Source organism: Hemicordylus capensis, chromosome 1, assembly GCF_027244095.1.
Source record: "Hemicordylus capensis ecotype Gifberg chromosome 1, rHemCap1.1.pri, whole genome shotgun sequence".
Lineage (NCBI taxonomy): Eukaryota > Metazoa > Chordata > Lepidosauria > Squamata > Cordylidae > Hemicordylus > Hemicordylus capensis.
In genome coordinates this window covers 286,149,773-286,174,416 of record NC_069657.1, presented here as the reverse complement: position 1 = coordinate 286,174,416, position 24,644 = coordinate 286,149,773, and the positions used below count along the sequence as shown (strand labels likewise).

Genomic DNA, 24,644 nt, shown 5'->3' with positions numbered 1-24,644 from the left:
TCAGTTGCCAGTAACCTCAAGTGCACTTGGTTGCCATGGGGGTGGAGAGAATGGAGCAAGGTGGATGAAGGCACTTTCCCGTTAGGTGGAATGGGGAGGGGAATAGAGAGAGCTGCTAACCCTTGGAGGGGCAGCAATATGCTTATCTTGAAATGAAGCCTTGAGAAAGGTAGTGCTTTATCATTATAAACTGTTCCTTGAGTAGGCTTTACCCAGGAGTAGGTCTTACTAAATTTTACTATAAGAGACATGTTTGGGTGCAGCCCTAAGGTGACTTCCCAGTCCTAAAATAGAGTTACAATGTTCTTTTAAATAGTAGGCTTGCAGTTAATGCCAAGCAGTGAGAGATTACTATTATAATTATTAGTTGCTTTATAAAAGTTAAAATACAATACAACTCCATAAAAATCACATTTAAAATCAGTAAAACAATAAAAACCATAGTGTGTGTGTATGTGCGCGCGCACACACACACACGGTCAGGAGAATGAGAGGAAGGCAGTGAGGGGCCCATTTTAAAACCTTGTCTCTGGGCCCACTCTAAACTAGGTACACCCCCAGGGGCGTAACTATAATAGGGCAAGGGGAGACAGTTGTCTGGAGGCCCAGACAGTTCCCCACAGTTGCCTTGGGGGGGGGGGGGAAGGACCAGAGACAAGTCACATGACTGACTCCCCCAGCCACACACCTGCCCAGTCTTCCTTCAGTTGTATTCATCCTCTGAAATTGATGTGTGTGAAGACCTGGAGCTACCAGAACAGCATGTCTTTCTCTAAGCTGGTGGCAACTGAAGACAAACCTCTCCAGATGATCTAATGTGCTGTGGGACTCATGGCAAAGAAGACTTTCTCTTAAATATCCAGGGCCTAAGCTGTTTAGGGCTTTATAGGTTATAACCAGCACCTTGCATTTTGCCCGGAAACTTATCAGTAGCCAGTGTAGCTCTTTTAGTATAGGAGTAATATGGTCTCCCCAAGATGACCCAGACAGCATTCTGAACCAACTGCAGTTTCCAGACAATGTACAAAGGCAGCCCCACACAGACCTCAGGTTACCAGCATATATACCACTGTTTTGAGGTCATTTATCTGACAACACAGATGTGGCTGGCAAATCAGTCGAAGCTGATAAAAAGCACCTCTGGTCACCACCTCAACCTGAGACACCAGGGAGAGGTTTGGATCCAGAAGCACACCCAGACTGCATACCTATTCCTTCTGGGCAAGTGTAACCCCCTCTAGACCCAGCAGATCAAAATTGTCTCCTGAGTTCCAACCCTGCACAATAAGTACCTCCATCTTATCTGGATCCAGTCTCAGTTTGTTATCCCTCATCCAACACATCAGTGTCACCAGGCAGGCATTTAAGGAGGTTAAGACTTCTTCTTCAGATGCTGACATGGAGAAATAGATTTGGGTGTCAAATCTCCCGATGATTTCTCCCAGCAGTTTCATGTAGATGTTAAACAACATTGGAGACAACATGGAGCCCTGAGGGACACCATATGAAAGTTCAGATTTTGAAGAGCAACAGTCTTCAAGGGACAGCATCTGGAATCTGTCCAAAATGCAGGAGTGGAACCACTGCAAAGCAGTGCCTTTCACCCCCAATGCCCTCAGGCCTTCCGGAAGGATTCTATGGTCGATAGTATTGAAAGCTGCTGAGAGATCCAAAAGGACCATCACACACCCTCTGTCAATTCATAATTGGAGATCATCCATCAGGCATCCAAGGCAGTCTCCACCCAAAAGCCAATTTAAAATAGGTATAGGTAATCAGTTTCCTCCAAGACGGCCTGGAGCTGGGAGGCCACCACTTTCTTAATTACCTTGCCCAGCCATGGAAGTTTGGAGACAGGCCTATCGTTGCTTAACGCTGAGGGATCCAATGCAGACTTCTTCAGAAGAGGTCTAATGATTGCCTCCTTAAAACAAGGAGGCATCCTACCCTCCCTCAGAGAAGCATTTTTAGTATCTACTAGGCCTTCTACAACAGCCTCCCTGCTAGATAGAACAAGCCATGTTAGACAAGGGTCAAGAGAACAGATGGTAGGTCGCACCATTCCAAGCAGTTTGTCCACATCCTCAGGAGTCACAACTGAAACTGATGCTGCCTAACCATATAAGAGGAGTTGCTGGATAACTCAGCTTCAGACATTGCAGTAACTCTGGCGTCCAAATCTAAGTCCGCCTGAATACAAGAGATTTTACAAAGAACCCATTAAAAACATCACAGTTGAACTAATATACCAGGCAGAACCTTTCTGTTGGGAGAACAGGCTTCACCACACCTTACTCTTTAAGAGCACAGCAGTTCTGATGGCTACATTAGCAGCTGCTGAAAAGCAGGATCCTCTTTCTCACTAGAATTAATGTCCCCACCCAGGTTATTTGTGCCCATCCAGGAAGCCACCTCAGAGCTTGAGATCTAGTGCTTTATTGCACAAAAGGCTCAAGAGCCCTAACACAAGTGGCTCGGCTCACCCACCATTGAACTTCCTGAGTCTGCCTCATGGTATGGCCCAGGGTTATGTTGTAGTAGTTCAGTTCCACAATTGCTACAGGAAGAGAAAGAAGGCCGACACAAGAAACGTAGGATTTGTTTGGAAGCTACAACAGTCCTCTTATAAATTAAAGAGAAATGTGCCGAGACACATGCTTGATTTTGCATGCTACTCAGGAGACTTAGTTTATTTATTCTATACTACCCTTTAATATTAATTGCTTGAGGTGGTTTACAGCCACAGTGGAAAACGTTATGATAAACATCTTAAGATAAGGGTGCACACAAAACACACTTTACAAAAGAGAACTCACTAGAAAATGTTCCCCACAGAACAAGCCTAGCCTCCTGGAACTTTCCAACATTTTTGACAAACATACTTATCAGCAAATTAAATTCCGATTTGCTACATCTGTCTTGTGCTTCTCCCTGTACTTCAGGTGAGCTGTCTTTGGGCGGGGGGTGGGGCAGGGGCAACATACACATATATACATTTTTTTAAAAAACAATACTTGGAAGTGCCGGGCTTCCCCACCCTCCTCCATGAAACAGGGTTATTTACCTGGTCAAATGGTGACAGGCTGATAGAGGCAGGAGGCTCCGGTTGCCAGGACAACCCCAGCAGTTTCCACCCAGAAGACAGGAAAGGCTCAGAGAGGCTGCTGGGGGATGGGCTGGTTCAGCCTGAGAGGCAGCAGAGGGGTGGAGATGGAATAATGACGACCTCTGCCCTACAGCTGCAGTCCTGTGTGGAATTGCTAGTGAGGGTTGGAGGAAAAGGCCCCTTGGGAGGCCAGAGACTGGGTGGCCAATCCACTTGCCTGGCCAAGGGAGAAGGAGCAAGCTGGAAGGGGGGGGGGTCCTAAATGTAGAACTTTATTTAAGGCAGGGGCTGCCAAAGATGAGACGATCAGCAGGGATGGAGGTTGTTGGTCCGGTGGGATCCCAGTGAGGAGCACAGACCTTTATTCCCACTGATAGGTGAAGGAGTGGAGTGAATATACTTCCCTCCTCCTCACCTCTGAAGCAATGCCCGTGCCTGTAATTTAGTGTGAGAGGGCATGAAGGTTAATTGGGGAATTCCTCCTCCCTAAACACAAACAGGAAGTTTTTATTTTGTCCCCAACTACTTTTATTAAGACTTTTAAAAGACAAAAAATATACAGACACATGAAAATACATAATAGGCTGCCCATTATCTGAATATTACTTAGATGCTGATTTTCATTAATATCCTCAAATATCTTATTCTCAGATTTCAAAAAACAAGTTGTTCTAGTAAGAACTAATCAGCCTACTTTCCTTTCACTGTCTCTACAACTGGACTAAATTTGGTTCAAATCAAAGTTTACAAGGTAGATCTCTTGCACCTGAAATGTTCATGCATCCACCATCTTGGATCAGGGTGGATGACATTATTACAAACTATACCGTTGAGGTGTCCCTGTGTGTCATTCACTACAATTATATCAAATTTGGTTCAAATGGGTTAGACAGTCCTCAAATTAGTGCACTTGCACCTCAAAAGTTCACATGTCCACCATCTTGGATCAAGGTGGATGACATCATCACAAACTACACCACTGGGACATCTCTATGTGTCCATACAGCTGTAGCAAATTTGGTTCAAATCGGTTAGACTGTCCACAAGTTATTGCACTTGCATCTCAAAAGTGTACGTGTTCGCCATCTTGAATTGGATTGGATGACATTGTCACAATCTATGCTGTTGAGGTGTCCCTGTGTGTCACTCACTCATGGCAATTTGGTTTAAATCAGTTAGTCCACAAATTAGCCCGTTTGCACCTTGGATGTTCACATGGCTGCCATCCTGAATTGGAGTGGATGACATCATCACACACCATACCATTTGGGCATCCCTATGTGTCCCTACAGCTGTAGCAAATTTGGTTCAAATCCAGTCAAACTAATGCTCTAAGCCAGGACTCTCCATTCCCCCCACTTGCTCACTTTCTTAGTCCTCCTGTTGCAAATAGATTAGTCCCTGGCATTTTTCAGGTATTTTTTTTCATATATCCACAGCAAACTCAGAGGAACAAATGATGTATTCTGGATGGTTGCTTTTTGCTATCTCAAAAAGTTATGAACATTTCTATATGCATGCCACATCTGATCGTTTGCACTAAGCTCCCCACTATGGCAGCAAGAGGCCAAAATTGCATTACATTTTTTTCAAATTTGAGAAGTCCAATATCTTCTGAGCAGCAGTTTGAAATGGTCTCCTCTCAACTTGGTAGAAATAGTGGGTATCCAGACTCACTTACGAAGGTCATCCACATGGCCACTGGGGCAGATAGCAGGAGCCTACCTGCCTTCCCTCACATGATCCATGTTGCTCCCAGGCTCCACCCTGCCACACACCCACATGATCAGTGCTGCAGCAAGCCCAACGGCAAACAGGAGCAGAGGGGAAGGAAGCCAGGCTGCCAGGTATCCCACAATGCACTGTGCAAGAAGCTCAGTGCACTAGGATACCTCTGTGCTGCTGGGCCACTCCTTTGCTCTGGTTCTATGGGTAAGATGGCTGCCAGGAGCCCAGTAAGGGTTGCTGCTGGCAGCCTGCTTACCCACATGACTGGGCAGGCAGTGTGGTAGGAGGCATGCGCGCATCCTCCTACCTCACTTTTAGCCAGGTTTCAAACTTGGGCTAGCTGGCAGAGTGTCAGACTCAGGAGCAATCCCTGCAGTTCTCACAACCAGCCCTACCTGGGCTAACACTGCCCTACCCAGGTAGGGCTGGTCATGAGAACAACCTCACGGAGTAGTACTATTCAGGAGCTACCCTAAAGGACTACTTAATTTCAATAGGAATTCTGAGGAGTAATTTAGTCTGGATGTTAGTCAGTGTTGTATTTTTACTAATTTTTAAAACATTTGTATGCCACCCTTGCTGCCACAGGCTATCCAAAGCAGCTAACAAAGAAATAAAAACACATAATCAGCATAACAGCAGCACAATATGAAAAGCCCAGCAAAGCACAGACATAGCAAAGAAGAATAAAGCAACAGCAGCACCCCCCAAAACCAGCAACCAAAACACCAAGCAATCCAAATCTCCACAAGTTGCAAACAACAACGTTATTTTTTAATTATTATTTATTTATTTATTTTTGAATTTTTACACCACCCTACCCAAGGGCGGTTCACAAACAAAACAAAAACAGTTAAAATCAATCACCAATAAAAACAGTTTTTTTTAAAAAAAAATACCATAAAACAATCAGTTAAAAACAATTTAAACCCCTAAAAACAAAACCCCCAGTACATTAAAAAAAACAAAACCCTACAACAATTTAAAAACCCTGGAAGGCCAGGCCAAACAGATAAGTCTTATGGGCTCTCATGAAGGTCAATAAAGCGTTCAAATTATGAATTTCTTCAGAGAGCGCATTCGACAGCCCAGAAGCGGCTACAGAGCCACTACTTTATTCATATTAATGTCAGTGCCCTCGAAACACACAATAGAAAAGTTACACTTCATCTTGGCACTTCAGGTCATACCCTGTGGGGAGGTCACACAAGCCCCAACATTCCATAGAGTCATCACCACCACTGAGAAGGCCCTGCTCCTAAAACTGCTCATGGAAACTCTCAGGCAAAGGCAAGGCTATCAAAAGGGGCTCTAAATGAATAACACATTCTACCAACAAGCACCTATGGGACAAGGCAGTCCCTTAATGTACCCGGGGCCCAAACCGTTAAAGGCTTTAAACGGCAAGAACATGAACTTTGAACTGAACCAGAACAAATAGGCAACTGATCACATGTCTCATTTCCTTTTGAAGCATGGACTCCACATCATATGTTATAACTACTTTGCAGTCTAGATTTTATCTTTCTCTGAATCTTTTTCTTTATTCCTATCTCTTCCTATAACAATAAATCATACATTTTTGAAATAATGTATAATTAAGGTTTAACTATTATCAAAAGTGTTTGCAGAGAGAGAAAGAGAGAAGCTCCACTGATAGCCCATTCACCCCATTTTGTAAAGTCAAACTCTAAATACTGCCCAATTTGAAGAGATTGGAATAACACCTTTCCCCTTGCATTTATTGGCAAATGTCCTCATATTGTAAAACTACTTGAGCAAAAAGCAAGTTCTTTATAGACCAGCTTGCAAATGTATTCTACTTAATGTTTGTTCAGCATCTTATTTTTGGAAATATATAATCAGTGGGAAAACGGCTCCTGGGGGATGTGGAGGGGATAGGTTTGTGATGTCACAAGCCCCAGCCAATTAACACAGTGCATGGCTAGCAAGTTCTGCCCCAAGCTCACAGAACCACTCAGCTTTGGAGAGAAGGCTGAACAAACAGTGAATGTGTGTCCACAGAGCTGCACTGCTCAATGTATGTTTGGATGCAATCCAATATTTTAAAAATTGCTGCTGGGAAATCAAGCCACATGAGTTCGGAGATCGGTTCATAGCTGAAATGAATCTGAAGCACATGAGCACGGCTTCACCAAATAGCTTACTACACAAATCAGTTTGACTTTTTGGCAGCAGCTAAGTAATGTATGAATCAGACCTATGCCGTAATTCATTTAATGACTAGAAGTGCAGGCAAGCATCAGGATTTCTTCTATGTGTTCATGATGGCAGATGCAACAGGGAATTTTCAGTGCATAGCTCTGGCTTAGCCACTACATTACGGCAGCTCTCTGAAGAATACAATGCCTGGTTTTTCAGAATCATCACCACAGACTGTGATGTCAAGGCCAGGGCAGGCTTCAGAGAGTCCACAGCAAACTGCCCTCCAATGGCTTCCTCCTACTTGTTGGGGCTGAGAGAGTTGCTCCCACATCACCACTCCAAGGCTCTCAGCCCAGGTGCAGTCTTAGGGATCAGCAATGGGCCATTCTGAGGAGCCTCAGCCTCATTATGCCAAGCCCTGATGCCCGCCCTGAGTGACTCTCAGCTAACAGAGATGGTGCCTACAATCTGCATGATTGATTCCAGAAGGGCAGACTTGACCTTGGTTATCCATGGAGTTCTCAGAAAGCCATTCACACACATTATGTCCAAATCATCTGCATCCTGTGTACAGTCACCTCTCGCCAACCATGGTTTTGCCAATGGCAGTTTTGAGTGTCCATGAACAGGAAATTGTGTTCGGTCTCACCAACCACGACCCAATTATCCACAGTTGGTGAGGTTTTTTAGTGATTTGGGGGGGGAGCCATTTTGCGGGGTTCAGAGCTTCAATCTGCTCATTACTCTTGCTGATCCTTGCCCAATCCTTGAAATTTAAAGAACCTCTGAGTGATATTTTTTGGGGGGGGAGGGGGTCGAAAAATTTCCAGAGGTCCAACCTGCTCATTCCTCTGGTGACCCTTGGCAATATTAAGATATTGGCAGGGAGGGGTGTTGCTGATTTTTAAACCCACCCCTTTTTTTGGTCTTTTATTATCTCAGTTCCCCTAACCCCCTGATTCCCATTCATTTCAATGGCTTGCCAACTGCAGGGTTTTGCTGGAACAGAACTCTCACGGTTGGCATGGGATGACTGTATAGTACACATACGCACAGTTCCTCACACATTCAAGCATTACATTGTAGATATATGCAGGTATCTCTACACATGGATATGTTTTTGTGTGAATGACTGTGCATCCATTCATTTAAAAAGTGAACATTTTAGCATGAACCCCCTCAATGAGACCCCCTCAAATGCAGGATACAGAAAGGAAGTGTACTACTGCCATGCACGGAACATAATGTTTGAATAACTGTATGTGTGTACATTGTACATAAATTGTATAACATATTGTGTAGGAAACAAACAAAAAAACCAAGAAGAGACCATCAGAAGCCTCACTGTAGTCCTTATTAGGCCAAGTGCATTTCAGATTAAAAATAGTTTGTTAAGGGCACTGGAATAAAAATAGTTTAAAAAAAAATAGCAAATGATTGAACATGACTGAATAGAGGAATAGAATCCAAATGCAAGGGGTAACACAAACACAATATATCATGTGAATAGGTCTATGATGTTGAATGCATATACAGCAGTATACCATCTGTACCCTGCCTTTAAGGGGTCTGAAACCAGGTTCTTGTTTAAAATAAATAAATACATGTATAGTCACTCACACAAAAACATGTGTACAGACACCTGTACGCAAATACCGTGTAATTTCTGAATGGGCATAGAGTTGTGCATAATTATACCAGAACTGTAGGAACTGAGGTGCTCTTTGCAGCAAGTCCTTTCACATGTATATCTTTCTTTATGTAGCCTGCAACTGAACAAAAAGTGTGCTATAGAGAGAAACATCCCATTTATAAAATGTATGGGGTCCAAACAACACATCAAAACCAAACAAACATGCTATCTGGCATGTACTGAAAATCAATGTTAAGCAGCAGCAGCACTGAGCAGTGAAACCCAACTCATGCATACACATGAACGTTAACATGAAAGAGGTTAGGCTCCAGAGAAAATTCAGATTTTAGAAGGCACAGTGCATGGCTCCATTCAGCTTTCCTATATGTTCGAAAGGGCCCTTTCAAGAAAGCTATTTGCACTACATACAGTTCAGAAGCAGCGCTTGAAGAATTATCAACAGTGGCCGAGACCCTGCTTAAGATTAGCTGCGGAGGAGGGAAGGCAGTGCCTGAACTTTCACAAAGGCAGGAGGGCCAAGTTCAGGGAGACTCAATTGCAGCTAACAAGAATCCCATAACTAACTCCATGTGCGTGGAATGCTGGTTGCCCTTTGGAGGCAGGCACACTCACTGTATGATGGGTACTTCGGAACAAATGTCCTCTCAGAAATCATCATGCTACTGCTAATTAGCTGGGATGAGATCACTGTACCTGTGACTAAAAAAAGGCACTGGTGATCACAACATAATGTCAATATTTATTTGTAATTATATGTATGCCCCACTTCCCAGCCAAAATTGGCCTTCAGAGTGGCTTACCATTAAAATGCATACCAAGGTATAATCGTACAGCTACATGGGAGTAAAGTAAAGTGTGCTGTCAAATCGGTTTCAACTCCTGGCACCCACAGAGCCCTGGGGTTGTCTTTGGTAGAATACAGGAGGGGTTTACCATTGCCTCCTCCTGCACAGTATGAGATGATGCCTTTCAGCATCTTCCTATATCACTGCTGCCCAATATAGGTGTTTCAGCGAGGATTCGAACCGGCAACCTCTGGCTTGATAATCAAGTCATTTCCCCCCTATAATTTCTTCGGGTCCCTGGCAGTGGACTCCTTCCAGGAGGAGATGGCAAAAGGTGCTGAAGATGGACTTAGGGAATGGCTGGTGGTAAAGAGGAGCAGCCAGCTCCTCTCTGTTGATCTGCAGAGTCTTGTGGTCCCTGCACTGATTATATAGTCCATGTGGCAATACTGCACAAGGCATGTGTCACAGAGCAACAGTGTTGGCTTCGGTTCTGTGTTTACTTGCCTTTTCTGTAATGCTTCCTGCATCTTTGCAGCAATGCTCTGCACAGCCAAACTACAAACTACCTTCCAGTTTTATGTGCAGAATGTCTTGCATATGCTAAATGCAGGATGTCTTGCAGTTTTAAAAAAGGGACATTTCCATTATTCCTCCCACTATTTCCGATATTGCCCCCTCCATTTGTTCAAAAGGCTCTTTCATATGTCACCTAGAATGATCATTTAGGTTTTCCATTGTTTCCCCTGTTCTTACAGGGATTTTTTTTTTTTTACTCCCCCCTAGAAACAGTAGGACATATTCTGGAGTAAACATGCAAAGGACTGCACTGTTGTGTCTACTGCGATCCAAAACAGCCTCAGCAAACTAGCTGTCTCTGATCTGAATGATCAGCACACACAGAAGACTTTGCAGATCCACTGAGGAGATGCTCTGGTGGCTCAGGAGGTCCACACAGTTCACTCTGTACTAGAGAAGTCAGCAGCCACTTTACTGAGAGAAAAGATTGCTGCAAGGAAGAGTCAATCAGCCTGTTTATTTGTATTTATATCATTCAGTTGGACCCCAGGGCAGTTAATAACAAGATTAAAACAATAATGAAATCTCAATTAAAATAGCACTAACATAGTACAAACACAGCTAAAATTAAGAAGAGAATAGGGCGCAACTCCTTGGCTGAAAGCGTGAATAAAAAGGGAAGTATTCAAGAGCTGGACTTGTGGCAGCAAGCATGAATTGTCCCCTTTGCTAAGCAGGGTCTACCCTGGTTTGCATTTGAATTGGAGTCTACATGTGAGCACAGTAAGATATTCCCCTTAGGGCAGGCCTGCACAACTCAAATGACCTGGCGGGCCGAAACCAACCGTGACTTGGTTCATGGGGGCCGAGGTCAATTCCTAGGGTGCTGATTATTAGAGTAACACTTAATATCAATCAATCAACCAATCAACTGAATTAAAGTGAAATGAATTAAAAATGAATTAAAAATGAATTTAATCAATATTTAACTTTTGATGTTCTGGCAGGCCAAGATTGATTTAAATTAATATGAAATAAGTTGAATTAAAATTCATTCTAATAATATAAATATTATACAATCTGTACAAAATACATAATAAAATGCATTGTTCTTCCTTTCCACCTCTGCCAAATCATCACAGAAAACATGGAACACTTTTAAGGAGAGAAAAAATGAGAACCTCTTCTCATAATTTTGGAAAAGAATGGAGAAGGGGAAAGAAAGATGGAAAGGATGCAGCAGGAGGCTTGGCCTGAGAGAGAGAGAGAGAGAGAGAATGGAGCAGTCTTGGAGAGGGAGAGGGAGAGAGAGAGAGAGAATGGAGCAGTCTTGGTGCGGCGGGGAGAGAGAGAGACTTAAGAGACTTAACTGCGCAGGAGCGCCTTGCAGTTGGGAAGCAACACCAGGCCAAATGGCAGACCCGAGTGTTGCTCTGGATTCTGCTGCTGTGCGCCACTACTGCCGTGGGGGAGGGTAAGGAAGAACACCCGCACCCCTGCAGCCATCTCCTCGGCCGTGCAGCGGCAGGAATTTTTTTTGAGGAGGTGTTTTTTAAGCAGTAGGGGGAGGAAGAGGAAATAGCCCCGGGGGCCAGGAAAAAAGGCCTCGCGGGCCGCATCCGGCCCCCGGGCCGCATGTTGTGCAGGCCTGCCTTAGGGGATGGAGCTGCTCCAGGGAGAGCACCTGCATGCTTGCATTCAGAAGGTTCCATCACCTCCCCACCAGCATCTCCAAGATAGGGTTGAGAGATACTCCTGTCTGTAACCTCAGAGAAGTTGCTGCCAGTCTGTGTAGACCAGGGATTCTCAATGTTGGGTCCCCAGATGTTATTGGACTTCAACTCCCATAATCCCCAGCCCCAGTGACCTTTAGTTGGGGATTATGGGAGTTAAAGTCCAATAACATCTTGGGACCCAACGTTGAGAATCCCTGGTGTAGACCATACTGAGCTAGATGGCTAGGAGAGAGGAGCCATGTGGATTTCAGCTGTGAGTGAGTTGCACAGCCTGGAGGCAATTTCTTAGAAGGCCCTATGCCACAAGCTCAACAAATGGGCCTCAGCAGGTGCCGGCATGTGGAGCAGAGCCCTCCCAGCCGATCTAATCAGGTGGGTAGATTCAGCTGGGAGCAGGCAGTCCCTTAAGTATCAGGGGCCCAAGCTGTTCAGGGCTTTAAAGGTAATAACCAGCACTTTGAATTGTCCCCAGACACAGATTGGCAGCCCGTGTAGTGCCTTCATGACTGGAGTAAAATGTGCACTGCGAGCAATCCCAGAAATCAAGCTGGCAGTTGCATTTTGCACCAACTGTAGTTTCCGGAAATCTTTCAAGGGCAGCCCCATTGCAATAATCCAAATGTAGTGTGACTAAGGCATGGGTGACAGAGGCCAGATTAGCCTTTTTGAGGAAGGGCCACAGCTGGTGCACCAACCAAAGTTAAGGAAAGGTGCTCCTGGCCACCACTGCCTCCTGATTTTCTAAGAACAGCACTGGATCCAGAATAACCCACAAGCTGTGAACCTGCTCCTTCAAAGGGAGTGCAATGCCATTCTCTGATCAGGCCTTCTACCCATCACCCCCATCTTGTCAGGATTAAGTGTCAGCTTGTTAGTCTCCATCTAGCCCATCATGGCTTCCAAACCACGACTCAGAACCTCCTCCACCTCCCTGAGATTAGATGACAGAATGAGATAAAGCTGGGTGCCATCTGCATATTGCTGACACTGAAGCACAAATCTCTGGATGCTCTCCCCCAGTGGTTTCATGTGGATGTTAAACAAGGTGGTGGGGAATGGAGCCCTGAGGGACCCTATAGGCCAATGGCCATAGGGCTGAGCAAACGTCCTCCAGCAACAGCTTCTGAACCCGACCCTCCAAGACAGACTGGAACCATTCCAAGGATGACCCACTCAGCACCAACTCAGAGAGGTGGACCAGAAGGATACCATGGTCGATGTTATTTATTGTACAACCCCATTTAATTACCCTGATATAATGAGGATTTCAAAGGCTAATAGCTTAAGAATACTGAATTGATTGCTCTTCAAAACAATAAAAGAATGCATTCCACTATAAATGTGAATTTCTGAAAACGCTTGAAGATCCAAACCAAAAAATTGACTGAATTGATAGAGAGATAAAATGTGATAAAATGTAGATAGATAAAATGTGGTGGTTTTTCCTTCATTGCCCCCCGCAAAAATTTCACAGGGATCAGATTGGACCAACAGGATAGTTTGTGACTTATGGTGGAATGCAGATTTTCCATCTCACCATAACGATCCAGACACTAGTATGTCTGTATAATAAAAATAGAAAAATATTTGTATTTACTCAGAAGCAAATCCTGCTGTGTACTTTCAGGCTGACTCCTTCATAAGTGTGTTTAGGAAGGATTGAGGTCTAAATCTCCTCGTGAACTGATTCCTCCTAGCAGCCCAGTTGTATCCAGCTAGTCTTTCTGCAGGATTCACTATGATATTTTTTTATTCCTCCTCTCTTGCTTTCCCTCTCACAGGATTCTGTTCATTACTTATGTTCCCCTTTGCCTTTTTAAACTCCATTTTCCGTTGATTTCTTGGTATTTCCTGTTTCCACTTTCCAAGTTGATCTTTCCCTGCTCTTGTCATTTCCAATTCACTTCTCATTCTGTGTGTGTCAGTCTCCCTTTTACCTTTCCCTTCTCCTTTGTCTTTTTCTCATTCTGCAGAACTCCTCTGTGTCATTTTCTTCCCACTTCACTAGTTCTCTCCCCAACTAAACCGGCAAGTGGAATGAGCAAGAGTAGTGTGCAAATTGATATGGAAAGCATCTGTGGGCTTACAGTTCAAGAGCTCTCTAAGGTGACAAGCCATGGCCTTTTCTTTTTCTTTTTGCTAATCAACAGGTCTGCCGATCCCTTCATGTCTCCTTTTTTTTTCTTCTCTCTTTAATTTCAGGCAAAAGGAACAATTTTTTAAATTTTAAGGCAAATTTGGGTTGACAAAAGCAACAAGCTGGAAAACACTTTCTGAATATCATCAGATCCTCCAGCAAAGCATCTGTACTGGCCTATCACTACCAATAGTAAGATAATCACTACCCTATGGTAAGGTATAAGCCAAATACTATTCACCTGAAACAACAATAAATGCTATTGTTTCCATAAAGGACAGGAAATGCTAGCTGGCAGTGCCAGTCTATGGACCCGATCTAGCCCAAAGCATCTTTCTATAGGCCAACTTGGGTCTTTCTTAATATACAACCCACCCACCCTGGTTTTCTGGGTGTTTTGTGGGAAGGGGCACTGGTGTTCATTCCCAGATCCTCTTCAAACCCTTTCCCTCAAAAACGCAAAGCTGTGAAATGGCTAGACAGAAAAAAAGTTTTACACTCCTTTCTCTCTCTAAAGTAGAAGGGCTGGTGACTGCCTTGAGGGAGTGTTCTTCAAACTGATAAATTTCCCACTCTTTTTGTTCCAAGCCTCCTCTTCCCACCTGCTTGTTAACTGTTAACTCTTAGCTTCCTGAGCTCATGAACATTCTGTTCTATTGACTAACATGGAGCAGTTTGCAGGGAATGGCCCTCTTAGGTTTTTTTATTCAGATATTTTGAACACTGACATATCTGTGAGTCACTCTGAGACTGCCTGTTGCCCCCAAGAGCTCCAGTTATCCATCCATAAGGATCCCAAACCTTCAACACTTTTGAAAATGGTATACAGATTTATCTTATTCCAATTAGCCCATATCACTATGCCCACATATGCATATTACAAAAAACATACATTTTAGCACCTATTCCAAATCCTAGCTGTATGTAAAAATACATATTATCTTTATGAAACTTGCATAAAGTAAAAGGTTAGTTTCATTTGCTTTGCTATGGCTGCATGCCATGCACACACAAATAATTGCGCCAAGAAGAATACACTTTCTAGTAAATTGTGCAACCCTTCAGGAGGGGTGGGCCCACCAAATCACAGCAGTAATAGAAACCACATAAAGTGCTAAGAAACCACATACAATGTCAAGTAGGATCCCACCCACCCTGGAATGATGAGTAACATCACTAAAACAATACGGTTAATATGTATCAGCTAATAAAACAAAATAGCAATCAGGTCAGTGGTCAGCAAAAACAGGACCATCTTCAAAAGTGGGAGCAACTTCAGTTCTCAGTAACCCCAAAATACTCTCTGAAATGATGACTACAGCGAGATAATAAAGTAATTCAATGGGCCTCTCACAGGATATGGTGCTAGATCCTGGAAGCCACAACTGAAAAGACCCTCTCTCAGCCATACTTTGAATGGTAGGGGAACTCATCAGAGCAGGCCTCATATAGTGACTTAAATGCATTAAGCACCTATTGAAGACCTTTAATTTCAACAAGTGTTTAATTTTTAATTTTAGGGACTAGATTATTTTTAGATGTTGTCCTTGCTGTGATTTTATGATTTTTAGTTTGTAGATTTATCTTGTACATTTTAATGGTATTATTTTTACAGAGGTTTCTTCAGGGAGGACAGGTGGACTTGTGGTAGCAAACATGACTTGTCCCCTTAGCTAAACAGGGTTCGCCCTGGTTGCATTTAAATGGGAGACTAGAAGTGTGAGTACTGTAAGACATTCCCCTCAGGGGATGGAGCTGCTCTAGGAAGCGCAGAAGGTTCCAAGTTCCCTCTCCAGCTTCTCCAGGATAGGGCTGAGAGAGACTCCTGCCTGCAGCCTTGGAGAAGCCGCTGCCAGTCTGTGAAGACAATACTGAGCTAGATAGACCAATGGTCTGACTCAGTATATGGCAGCTTCCTATTTTCCTATGTTCCAGGTATTGCCAACAGAAATGTGGGGTGTAAATAATAATAATGGTAGGCAAACATTGGACTCAGACATATTAGAAGATGTGATATGCTCAATATAGCAGGTGCCCACTCTAGCAGCTGCATTTTGAATCAGTTGTTTCTGAACACTCTCTACACTCTTTAGAGATCATCCCATCACAGAGCACATTACAAGAATATCACCTGAATGTTACCAAGGCACAAGTGACAGTTCTTGTGCTGTCCATTGCTTCTCCCCTTGCGCCAGAGCAAAGATGGAGCTGCCCAGTCTTTCCTTCCAAATGTTTGAGTCTTCAGTTAGCTGAGGTTCAATGTAAGCAAGTGTAAAGTAATGCACATAGGGGCAAAAAAACCCCAACTTCACATATACACTGATGGGATCTGAGCTGTCGGTGACTGACCAGGAGAGAGATCTTGGGGTTGTGGTGAACAGCTCATTGAAAGTGTCGTCTCAGTGCGCGGCTGCTGTGAAAAAGGCTAATTCTATGCTAAGAATCATTAGGAAGGGGGCTGAAAATAAAAATGTTAATGTTATAATGCCCTTATAAAAATCTATGGTGCAACCACAACTGGAGTAATGCATACAGCCTTAGTCACCCTATCTTAAGAAGGATATTGTAGAACTGGAAAAGGTGCAGAAGAGGGCAACCAAGATGGTCAGGGGTCTGGAGCACTTTCCTTACGAGGTTAGGCTACAGCATCTGGGGCTCTTTACTTTGGAAAAGAGACGACTAAGGGAAGACATGATCGAGGTGTATAAAATTATGCATGGAGTGGTAAAGGTGGACAGAGCTGAATTTTTATCCCTCTTTCACAACAGTAGAACCAGGGGTCACTCCATGAAACTGAAGATCGGAAAATTTAGGACTGACAAGGGGAAGTACTTCTTCACACAGCGCACAATTCATCTATGGAATTGTCTGCCATGGGATGTGGTGATGGCCACCAGCTTGGATGGTTTTAAAAGGGACTTAGACAAATGCATGGAGGAAAGGTCTATCAATGGCTACTAGTCTGGTGGCTGTGGGCCATCTCCAGCCTCAGAGGCAGGGTGCCTCTCAAGACCAGTTGCAGGGGAGCAACATCAGGAGAGAGGGCATGCACATACCTCTTGCCTGTGGGCTTATTCTAGGCATCTGGTGGGCCACTGTGTGAAACAGGATGCTGGACTAGATGGGTTTTGTGCCTGATCCAGCAGGGCTGTTTTTATGTTCTACCAGGCTGTGCATATGACTTTGCTTGGGAGGGATCTGGCAGCTTCTAGGACTTATGACCCACCTCCCCCCACTCACGTACTTTGCCACAAAGGTTAGGGCTCATATTCAAGCTGAAAAGAAACCTGGTGCCTGCTTGTTGGAGTAGATAGAACTGCTATTCTGTCAACAAGCAGTTGTTTGTTTAATCAGGCAGTACAACAGCAACACAATGGTGACCGTGCAAATGGCTGGCGTGCCCACACACCAGCCACGTCCATGTCGATGCCAATTAGGATTTCAGGAAGGAACGCTGCAGCCCCACGTGGCTGTTTCTAAAATGAGTGACATCAAAGGGAAAGTGGCATGGAGAGGGTGAGCAGGTAAGGAGCTGCTTACCTGTTTAAAGGCACCCACCCCCGCTGCCCACCAAGCAGGTTTGGTGCTGCAGGAAGTGAATGCTGAACCTGTTCGTGCACATCCCTACTGCCTGGTTTTAGTATATGTGCTGCTGAAGAGAGCACACTGCCTGATATGTTTTTGTTGGGGCACATTTCCCAGAGGAAAGCTCTTCTCATTAAGCAGGGATGCCTTAGAGCCAAAATACAGCCCCACTAGAGGGGTGTGGGGAAGTGGTGGACTGATGTCTAAGATGCCCGCAGCACTATCAGCTACAACCACCAATACCACAGACAAATCAAGCAGACTAGGGCAAAAATGATGCAAAATGCAATCAAGAAACAAAGAACCAGCAGCAAAACCTGTGGGCTGAAAATCCCTCCCCTCCTCTCAAGATACAGTATAACTATTAGGAATTAAGTATATCCTAATAGTTTGTATTGTAGCTTTGTCATTGATTTGAATTGCTGTGAGCTACTTTGAACTAATTGTAGCTGAAAAGACAACAAGGACGTAATACCACTGACATATAAAGACTAAATAAGTCTGTTTCAATCTTTTAAGATAAAAACTATAAAGCAAAGAACCCTGGATTATTTCTAAGGAAATAATTTATATGCACTTGTGTGAATGCATGCACACACATGCATGTACAACCAGCTATCATTCTATGTGGTCTGTCGTTGCCACTTTCCTGAGACTGTTCTGATGGCAGCCATCAGGATTACAGCACGTCTGTTCCATCCCTGTAACCACCTTCTTCTAGGGATGTGCGAGCCGCCTGCTCGGCCAGTTCAGTCTCAGGTTTGGCCGAACTAGGTCCAGTCTGGTTTGACCACTGAACCAGGCCAAACTAGTTCGGGACCAGTTTGGGGTATACTTGTAAAGGGCATTCACTATAGTAATGTGGGGGTGGGAGGGGGAGAGAGTACATTTTATCTTTACGTTTGAGATGGTGGGGACAGCAGAGGCCATGGCAGAGGCAGAGACATTGGCGGCGGCAGCTCTTCCAAACCCCCGGACTCTGGAAGAGCAGCCCAGGTTGGCTGCAGCCTGGGCTGCTCTTCGGGAGGCCAGCAGGGGTGTTGGAGGAGCCCCCGCTGGTGTCACAGCCACCACCACGGCTGCCTCTGCACATGGGGGGTTGGAGGAGCCCCCTCTGCCAATGGTTCCACTGTGGCCATCTCAAAATTAAAGGCAATCCCCCAAAAGAACATTACTATATTGAATGCCCTTTACTTGTAAAGGGGAGTCCTCATCAGATTCCCCTTTACAAGTATACCTGCGAACCAGTTCTCAGAATCAGGGCCGGTTTTCAGAACTAGGGGCCGAACTAGGGCCAAACTGGGCTGGCTCAATTCAAACTGTGGTTCTAATTGAGCTGGGTTGCACTTCTCTATCTTCTTCACTGTCCCCGTTCTGGAACAGCTCCTATCCCCTCAGGAAGAGGAGAGTTGCTCTTGTGGTGGCAAGCATGACTTGTCCCCTTAGCTAAGCAGGGTCTGCCCTGGTTGCATACGTATGGGAGACTTGATGTGTGAGCATTGTAAGATATTCCCCTTAGGGGACGGAGCCACTCTGGGAAGAGCAGAAGGTTCCAAGTTCCCTCCCCAGCTTCTCCAAGATAGGGTTGAGAGAGACTCCTGCCTGCAATCTTGGAGAAGCTGCTGCCAGTCTGTGAAGACAATACTGAGCTAGATAGACCAATGGTCTGACTCAATATATGGCAGCTTCCTATGTTCCTATTCTTTGCTCACACCAAGAGTTGCTACAGGTGTTTGTGGACAAATGGATACTGATATGCACATGCACACAATTTCTTAGCGTGATTAAAAATACAGAGTCATAGTAGGGATTCAGAAAATGAAGGTCAAGGGGCCCACTGCTGTTTCTCACCTCTGAATCCTCCCTCTTTGCATCTAGCTTCTTCTCATATAAGACCCTAAACATTTCTTTTAAAGTCTCATGAAAGCACCTTCAGGCAGTTATATTGTGGGTGGGTTTGCTCATAACCACCAAACAGTTTCATGCAACAGGAATAGGGGATATTCAAGTATCAAGGAACCATGACAGGGAGAAAATTATCTTCTGCCTGCTTTTGAGTGAGAACCATAGTTTTTTCCAAGATTCAAAACATCAAAGTCTCTTAGAAATTGTAAACGAGCATTAGATTTTTTTTTTTAATCATTCCAAAAGACTTTTTTAAAACCAGGAGAAAATTGTTGTGTGCATTGGGAGGGGAAAATTAGTAATAGCATGGTTGAGGAACGCACTTTTTCTTTTAGACAAGGAGGCAATTGTACAATGCAGGATTCATCAAAAGCTGATCATTTTCTGGCTTAGATTAAATGACCAAGTCCCCAAGTAGTGTATATATAGTTATTTCCATTCATGTTGTAACTACTGTGGGGTGTGGTAGTTATCTTTAGCACTTATTTTCTAGGCTGAAGCATGTTCAAATTACTTTACACACACACACACACACACACACACACACACACACTCGGACAGGCTTTGCATCCAGTGCTAAATGTACACTTAAAATTCACACTTCCTTTCCTTTCAATTTCATTATATGTTTGCATGGACGGCAAACAGCCCACTATGCTTTCAAGCATTTTGTAATTATATGTAATAGGCTTGTTAATGGTGCAGGGGTGGAAAAACCTGCGTTACAAGTGCTAAAAGGACAAAGCTGAACTCCTTCAATGGCACCAATTTAAGGCTCTTCTTTTAATTCCTCATTAAGCACTAAACATCTCAAAAGCCAAATGCAAATATGAGAAGTGTTTTGGGGGGGCGGGTTTACATGAAAGGGAAGGAGATAGTACATGTAGATTATATGAACACAATTCTTTTCTGGCTTTTGATAGCAAATGACTGTTCCCTGGATATTTCTAAATATGCATCAGTGTCCATTATTCTCAAGGCCATTTTGTTTTCATGCATTTGAAAACTGACTGAGTAAGAAAAGAAGTGGTATACTACTACTAGGAAATGAAAAAAGTATATGCATTCAAGAAACATTAACAGCTAGATCCAGCTGCACACCCTCCGCCCAGATTTCTGTAAACTGCAACTTCAAACCAAGTAGCACAATCTACTTTCTTTTTTAAAAAGTCTTGTTCCTTCAATGCTTTTTGTCTCCACAGTCTACATCTCAGCATCTTATTAGTCTTTCAGAAAACTAGAATGCAAGCCAGAATGATAAGTGCCTGGCATGTTATGCTAATGTATATAGTTGCTTCGAAGTAGAATGTTGAGATTATTGGAGTAAAACGTGATGGACCATGACATATCCAACACCAAATCAAACATTCACAAATTCCCCCCGCCCAATATTTTCAATAATGATGGCTATTGTTATTACGGACTTCTTTAAATTCTACAGATGCCAATGCCTATGCATTCAGTCCAGACACACAGACATCCATAAAGTTGATGCTTAGTACAGACTCTTCAAGGAACATCTTGAATGCTCTGTTTCCACACCACATGTGTGCCTTGTTGCAATGAAGCCTGCTCCTGACTCTGATCTGAGGTGCTTTTTACAGATGGATAAGCTATTTGTATGAGCAGCAGTACTACCTTCCATGAAGCTTGGACACCCTGGGAACATTTAGAATGTTTCCCTAGAGCAGCCACATAATCAGCACTGCCACTTGGATGTCGTGAATTTGATCCTATATGTAGATCACATGATCCAAGATGGTAGTGCCCATAGATTGGATTCTCAAGGGAGCCTCTAAAATGCTCCCTGCTGCTAGTGCCACATGGCCAAAATAGTTGCAAGGGATACCAAAATAGTTGTCAAGAAAGGGAGACATTTTTAAAAACTTAAAATGGAAGTTTGGGGCAGGAAAAGGAAATAGCTTAGTTGAAATATCAGCAATGCAGGGAAAGTAGTGAACAAGAGAATTAGGTGAAAACAAAAGCAGAGAAGAGATCATGCTGTTATCTCAGCACATTTCCATTTCAGCTTACCAAGAGAATGATCGATGATCTGATAACCTCAACCAGGGCCTATGCGTGATGTGACTGTATGATCACAGGGGTCTCCTATGCTCAAACGTCTGCTCTGTACACACACAAAATAGTGTATTCCTTCCACAATACTAAACCTATGCATAGTGTGTTCAGTACATGGAGAGTACCTCATTTCTCATGCCACGGTCCAGTGAAGTAAGCCGCTATAGATCACTTCTACAGGTAAATCAAATCAATTGAAAGCGTATTTTCTTAAGTAAAAACAAAAACATGACTCATTTCTTTTTGAAAACGACTATTTCAAAACCTATGTATTCATTACCAAGAATTTATTGCAGAAGCCAAGAAGAGCTCAAGCTGTTAGCTCATGCAGAGTGTCAAGTTGATCTGGTCTGAAATGGATGAGATATTAAACCTTGGAGGAAAGCCCTAAGGATGATGCTAATTACTGAGGAAACATGGGAAATGTTGGAATACGGGGTGTGTGCGTGTGGAGAAAAGCACAATAGGTATTATAAATGTACTTCATCTGCACAGGCGTATTAGTCGGACATGAACCAAACTGAGCATTTGTTTTTTATGGGCTCTTTTGGCCCTACCGAACTGTCACACTTTTACAGTCTCATCCCATATTGGCGTCAGAGAGCAAACATGAAAAATCATATTTAGATGTGGTTTGATCCAGCTGCTGGGTAAAGACAAGCAAAGGTTAGGAATGGGCTGACCCTTTAAACAGGAGCACAAGTAGTCACTATAGCAACTGCAGGAATTATAGGAGGAGGTCCGTATGGATCTCTCCTCCCCAGGCTACCAGCATTCTTTTTCAGACTCTACGTTGCATGCTGTTACAATGGCCAAAGCATGCTCCAGAGTACCAGAAGCTCCAATGAAAGCAGGAGGGGCTGGGAAGCCTTGCTAGTACAGGTACACACAACTGGGCCTCCATAATGATATTGCCCAGGCGCCCTGCCGCAAGACATCAGTGCCATCCCCAACTTCACGTATCTTTTAAAAATACGTTTGGCCAGCCTTTAGGACTGCTGAGAGATGAGAGGCTTGCTTTACTATCTTTGATGTGTATTTGTATTACACTTCTATTGTATTTGTCTTTTTATTGTGATTGTTAGCTGCCTTGAAGCCTGAGGCTAACAGAGTAGCACACCGATTTTTTAATTTTATTTTTAAGCTAGGCTGGGGAGATGACAGCAGTCCGCATAGCTTTAGCTCCCACCTTGACTGTTGCTCTGTAGAGGCAAATGCCACAGTTGGTGCCTCCACGGTGGGTAAAGTGGGTCAGGATGGAGAGGCTAAGGCAGCAATTGGGTCCCTTGCTATTTGTAGCTGCAAGAGGCCTTTGCTAGGGAGCAGCAATGCATATATGCGTTTGCCTGCATATATGCATGCAGCACATTAATAGCCTTGATGGCTATAGGTTACCCCCAGGCTCAGCGAATCAGAAGCAGGATGTCTCTGAATACCAATTGCACTGAGAGAGGGAATGTTTTCATCTCTTGCCTGTCAGCTTCCCCATAGGCATCTGGTGGGCAAGGGTGGCTCCAAAAGGGGTGGGCCACTGTGGGAAACAGGATACTTGACTGGATTGGCCTTGGGCCTGATCCAGCTGGGCTGTTACATGTTCTTAAGCTAAGCAAGTCTGTGTCCGATCAGGGCCTGGACATGAGATGATCTGAGAATTCAATGCACATCACCTCAAGTTCCATCATGGGGGGAAATGGGGTATGATTATTTTTCACATTTTTATCCAGCCATTCTTCCAAGGAACTCTGGTCAGCGTACATGGTTATCACCCCATCCACCCCGGTTCAATATTCAAACAACCCTGTAAGGTAACTTAGGGCTGAAAGAGAGCAACCAGCCCAAGGTCACACTCAGCGAGTTCCATCAAAGAGTGGGGATTTCATAGTGGATCTCCCAAATCCTAGATGGGCACTCTGACCACTACAGCAAGCTGGTTCTATCACAATAATACCATAATAAGCACCAGCCAATCTGTGCCTGTGAGATTCCCATAACAATCACTGCCTAACCTACTTCACAGGGTTGTTGTGAAAGAGAAACTCAAGTATGTAGTACACCGCTCTGGGCTCCTTGGAGGAAGAGCGGGATATAAATGAAATAAATAAATAAATAAATAAATAAATAAATAAATAAATAAATAAAACAGGATCAGATGTTCTGCAACTCAACATAACAGCTTTGTTTTTCTAAGACATAGTGAGGCTGTTCTCACACGTGGGCAAAACTGGGCTAATAAAGCCAAGCTCAGTCCTGCCCATGCGTAAGAACCTCCAGGATCGGGCCCAACCCCGGTGACGCCTCAGCAGCAAACCCAAGCCACCCACCCTCCTAAACAAGGTTAAGAGAGCAAATGCTCTCAACCCCATTTTTGTAATCGTCTGTCAGCCCCGGCTCCTGGCCAGCTTCAGGAGGTGGGATCCCCATAATGCACTGCATGCTCACGTAGTGAATTATGGGAATTCGGGGGGGGGGCAGCACAATGCCTCCCGGTAGCCTGATCTCCATGCTGCCTGAGGAGGCAGCTGCACATCTGGGTGCATGATCTCCGTGCCCAGACTCTCAACGGGGATAGTCTGTGGGAAGCTTTTAAAGGCTTCTTCCCTGCTGATCCTGCAGCCCCTTTCTCACCAGTTGTGAGAAAGGGCTCAATAAGATGCAGAAGTGCTGCTTCTAAAGTGTTTTCTGGGGTAGCTTTGCAACAGTTCTGTACACCAAGTGCAAAAACTATTGGGAAACTACCACAGTGACCTTCAAAACAAGGACTGCAATAGCTCTTTGGGGATACCAGTAAGAGCAGCTGTATCTTGCATATGAATCTTCTTCATCTGTAGATTCTCAGTCATGCTAAGACAGAAGCCTTCCAAGACATCACAGTCAATCACATTGTTGCTGTACTACACAGATACCACAGGACCTACTTTTAGCACTGACATCCTGGAAAACCATTACAGTACCCTGTAAAAAGTGTTGGGTTTTATCATAGAGTAACAGGCCCAAAGTCCCACTCAGTTGTCCTACTTAATGAGCCTTGGGCTAGTAACTGTTTTTTGGCATCCATAAGCAGCAACGTAAAAGCTTCACTGAAGGCTCTTTAAGTCTCACCCCCCTCCAGTGTTCCCTCTAACAGGGATTCCCAGTTGTTGTTGACTACAACTCCCAGCATCCCCGGTTGCAATCGCCTTTGGTTGGGCATTATAGGAGTTGTAGTCAACAACATCTGGGAATTCCTGTTATAGGGAACACTGCC

The 24,644-nt window shown here is 44.1% G+C and overlaps 1 protein-coding gene across 13 annotated transcripts in view; it reads left to right on the top strand.

Moving 5' to 3' along the window:
- Positions 1-24,644, top strand: part of LOC128340628 (uncharacterized) — a 155,918-nt gene that overhangs the window by 35,668 nt on the left and 95,606 nt on the right. For 3 of the 13 annotated variants that reach the window (XR_008313838.1, XR_008313839.1, XR_008313837.1), the window contains exons 4-5: positions 13,476-13,800; positions 13,897-14,045. The exons of 3 other annotated variants lie outside the window; for them this stretch is intronic. Coding sequence is in view for 4 of the 10 variants with exons in the window: in XM_053285960.1 (XP_053141935.1) it covers positions 13,476-13,890 (415 nt within the window). In the remaining 6 variants the exon portion in view is untranslated. 7 more of the 13 variants (XM_053285960.1, XM_053285959.1, XR_008313841.1 and 4 more) reach the window with 6 other exon arrangements.